This window comes from Cherax quadricarinatus, chromosome 65 (genome assembly GCF_038502225.1).
Source record: "Cherax quadricarinatus isolate ZL_2023a chromosome 65, ASM3850222v1, whole genome shotgun sequence".
Taxonomy (NCBI): Eukaryota; Metazoa; Arthropoda; class Malacostraca; order Decapoda; family Parastacidae; genus Cherax; species Cherax quadricarinatus.
The window spans coordinates 5,422,634-5,427,010 of record NC_091356.1 but is presented as its reverse complement, the minus strand read 5'-3'; the positions used below and the strand labels follow the sequence as shown (position 1 = coordinate 5,427,010).

General features: G+C 45.4%; 1 protein-coding gene across 1 annotated transcript; it reads left to right on the top strand.

The window, feature by feature from the left end:
* The first annotated feature begins 1,472 nt into the window (after window positions 1-1,472).
* LOC138854625 (uncharacterized) lies at window positions 1,473-2,075 on the top strand. Its single transcript, XM_070098820.1, has 2 exons — window positions 1,473-1,562; window positions 1,745-2,075. Exons 1-2 carry the CDS (start codon window positions 1,490-1,492, stop codon window positions 2,068-2,070), a joined length of 399 nt encoding a protein of 132 aa, XP_069954921.1. The 5' UTR covers window positions 1,473-1,489; the 3' UTR covers window positions 2,071-2,075.
* The last annotated feature ends 2,302 nt before the right edge of the window (window positions 2,076-4,377 follow it).

Here is a 4,377-nt window from a genome sequence, read left to right as displayed (position 1 = left end):
GCCGGATATCCGCCACAAAGCATACCTCCTTCAGCCACCACCCCCGGAATCCGAAAGGTGGCTTCCAGAGATACACCCGTCGCCCAAAAGACACCCAAAGCTACTCCGGGATACCGGAGAGGGATCGGGACATCCCTAGGCAATCCAGATTCCACGGCAAACTACGCCACCGCCAAGAAACCTCAACGGAATGGGATCGACCCCGGTGTCCTTTCCCCTACCTAGGAACTAGCACGCCTGTGGGAGAAATCACGAAGGCTAAAAAGAGGAAGGGCAAAAGGGAGGGGTGAGGAGGAGGAGGAGGAATGGAAAAAGGGGAGGATGGGGAGGATGGGATAGGGGAGGGGAGAATGGGGGGTAATTAGGTTCGGTCTGAGGAAGAAGACCGACAGGGCTAATTCCTCAGACCAAGAGCCTCTTCACCACGCCAAGGAGCCCCCCTTGAAGAGGTCAAATGTGTCATTTATTACCCTTATGCCTTAACTATTAAAATGCCTGCAGAACCAATGAACATACTGATAATGCAGTCTGTAAAATCCTTAGTAGATTTTCTGGCACAGTGCCCAGGATTAGATTATCTATTTGGGACAATGGGTACAGTGCCCAAGGAGAAATGAGATTGAGGCCACATTTCAGGACACAAAATTTCAGACGAGTCGAAAATGACTCGTATGCATTATATACATTGTATACTGTATTGTCCTAGTGGGACAATACAATGTATAGTGAAAATATTTATTTACAGATCTATGTTAAGGAGTATTATCATGAGTGCCCAGGACCCAGAGCCTATAGTGAAGGAGAGATCCTCTGACATTATCACTTCCCAGGTCTTTTACATTAGTTTTTCTTTCTATTGTGTGGTTGGAATTTGTTTTATACTCTGATAGTTGTAATTGCCTCACGTTTTCCATATCGGAGTAATTGAAATTTCTCATCATTGAACTTCATATAGTTTTCTGTGGCCGATTTAAAGATTTGGTTGATGCCCGCCTGGAGTCTTGTAGTGTCCTCAATGGAGGACACTCATACAAATTTGGGTGTCATCTGTAAAGGAAGATACGGTGCTGTGGTTTACCACTATCAAAACTAAGCACTAAACCCACAAGAGATGTTAAATACGTAAGCCCAACATCAAGGAGACAGTTTTCAACACGAGTCCATTGGTATTGTTCATTAGAAATACGAGTGTGTCTGGGCTAGTGTCCACGGCGTTTCAAATAAGGTTAAAGCCACGTTAACACACCGTAACAAGACTATGTTAGTCCCTTAGTAATTACCAAGTGACAACCATCTCCCTCCCCCCCTCCCCATCACCCTCCCCCCCTCCCACCAGTAACAACTAACTACTCACCCCCAAACCCCTCCACCACCAGCCAACCTCCGACCCTTTCCCTAACGACCTCCCCCCTCCCCACAAACAACAACTGACGGCATCACCCCCCTCCTCCAGGTCAATGGCGCCATTTAGCCATGGAGGTCAAGAATAATGGCGCCACTAGTCATTCCTCTGCCCTCCACCACACCAACACCTCCAGCTCTTCCAGTTCCATCAACCTGTGGTAATTTAAACTTGGGTTACTCCACTTTCAAGATAATTTTTGATTGATCAGCTTTGAAAATATTTTAGCAAGTTTTCTTTCTACAAAATACTGAAGGAAACATTCTAAATACATAGACTTCAAACTATTGCTTACTGCAGTTCATGAATAATCTAGTAATGTCCATACTTTTATCTTTGCAGACATTGTTTCTGGGGTGTTACTGCTGGTGATATCTCTGAAGACTTGCAGCTGCCCACAACGTGGACTTACCACAGCAGCTGCCCACAACGTGGACTTACCACAGCAACTGCCCACAACGTGGACTTACCACAGCAGCTGCCCACAACGTGGACTTACCACAGCAGCTGCCCACAACATGGACTTCACCACAGCAGCTGCCCACAACATGGACTTCACCACAGCAGCTGCCCACAACATGGACTTCACCACAGCAGCTGCCCACAACATGGGGAATATCTTCAACCTACAAGGTTCGATACACTTAAGATCATTAATTAAAATGTAACAATATATTGTCTTTCTTTATCACAGCAAAAATATTTTCAGAGAACACAGGTGTTCAAGGAACAAAAGAAATAAAGAAAATAACTGAGAAAAGCCTCAACTGCTGTATTTGTCAGCAGGAGGACAACATTCACACAATTCGGGAGCTTTAAGCTCGAGGGGGGGGGGAATACATACCCCAACCCTACTAACAGTAGTAGTAATGAGGCGGATAGCCTCAATACTGCTATTATTAGTAGTTTGAGGTATGATAGTTTTAAATTTCATGTGACCTTGTGTTCAGGAAGCTGTGCTTACCTGGAGTTTACCTGGAGAGAGTTCCGGGGGTCAACGCCCCCGCGGCCCGGTCTGTGACCAGGCCTCCTGGTGGATCAGAGCCTGATCAACCAGGCTGTTACTGCTGGCTGCACGCAAACCAACGTACGAGGCACAGCCCGGCTGATCAGGAACCGACTTTAGGTGCTTGTCCAGTGCCAGCTTGAAGACTGCCAGGGGTCTGTTGGTAATCCCCCTTATGTATGCTGGGAGGCAGTTGAACAGTCTCGGCCCCCTGACACTTATTGTATGGTCTCTTAACGTGCTAGTGACACCCCTGCTTTTCATTGGGGGGATGTTGCATCGTCTGCCAAGTCTTTTGCTTTCGTAGTGAGTGATTTTCGTGTGCAAGTTCGGTACTAGTCCCTCTAGGATTTTCCAGGTGTATATAATCATGTATCTCTCCCGCCTACGTTCCAGGGAATACAGGTTCAGGAACCTCAAGCGCTCCCAGTAATTGAGGTGTTTTATCTCCGTTATGCGCGCCGTGAAGGTTCTCTGTACATTTTCTAGGTCGGCAATTTCACCTGCCTTGAAAGGTGCTGTTAGTGTGCAGCAATATTCCAGCCTAGATAGAACAAGTGACCTGAAGAGTGTCATCATGGGCTTGGCATCCCTCGTTTTGAAGGTTCTCATTATCCATCCTGTCATTTTTCTAGCAGATGCGATCGATACAATGCAACACAAGGGTATCTTGGTACAGACCATCTACTTCGACAACCTCTACTAGTGAGAACGGCTGGGTTTGAGAAGGACCTGCCCTCCCAAATCAACCTACGTCTCACCTCCTGGCACTATATAAGGCCCGATTCTGTCACTTCAACTTCATATTGTTTCAGACAACGGAACAATGCTCTTCTCCAGACTGAGGGACTGACCACCTCAAAACTTTAAGGGTGATGGACTGATTACATCGTCTCCAAGTATCTTCTGCTTCTATCAACTTTTCTGTACTCGACTGAAGAAGCCTACTGTGTAGGCGAAACGTTTCAAAATAAAGATACCTAACTGTTGCATATGTGTCTTACCTAACAATCTGTCGGTATTTTATACCATTTTAATGTTCACAATGTTATGGTCCTTGAAGGTGAGATCCTCCGACATGATCACTCCCAGGTCTTTGACGTTGGTGTTTCGCTCTATTTTGTGGCCAGAATTTGTTTTGTACTCTGATGAAGATTTAATTTCCTCGTGTTTACCATATCTGAGAAATTGAAATTTCTCATCGTTGAACTTCATATTGTTTTCTGCAGCCCACTGAAAGATTTGGTTGATGTCCGCCTGGAGCCTTGCAGTGTCTGCAATGGAAGACACTGTCATGCAGATTCGGGTGTCATCTGCAAAGGAAGACACGGTGCTGTGGCTGACATCCTTGTCTATGTCGGATATGAGGATGAGGAACAAGATGGGAGCGAGTACTGTGCCTTGTGGAACAGAGCTTTTCACCGTAGCTGCCTCGGACTTTACTCTGTTGACGACTACTCTCTGTGTTCTGTTAGTGAGGAAATTATAGATCCATCGACCGACTTTTCCTGTTATTCCTTTAGCACGCATTTTGTGCGCTGTTACGCCATGGTCACACTTGTCGAAGGCTTTTGCAAAGTCTGTATATATTACATCTGCATTCTTTGTCTTCTAGTGCATCTAGGAAGGTATGATATGAAATTTAAAACTGTGACCTTGTGTTCAGGAAGCTGTGCTAAGTGTTGCGATACTGGACAGTCATGTACAACACTATCTTCACTGCAAATACTTCCGCGTGCACAAGTCTTCTAATACAGGTTATTATGATCACCTCTCGTCTCCAGTGTTGTCTTGTTTGTCAGGAGGATTCTGCGGCAATTAAACAAGTTAGAGGGTAAACTCATTACAACATAGCCAAATCTACTCTTAATATTCCTTAGACGCCTATATTGAACTGGGAAAAAAAATCTTAACTTGCACTACTCTCCTCTGATTCAAACCTGATTGACTTTCATCGACCTGTCCCGAG

Bases quoted from the DNA above. Each gene is read 5' to 3' on its own strand.
- LOC138854625 (XM_070098820.1), top strand. From the start codon at position 1,490: ATGGCGCCACTAGTCATTCCTCTGCCCTCCACCACACCAACACCTCCA. The intron at 1,563-1,744 runs GTAATTTAAACT...TTATCTTTGCAG, and splicing joins TCCAGTTCCATCAACCTGTG to ACATTGTTTCTGGGGTGTTA.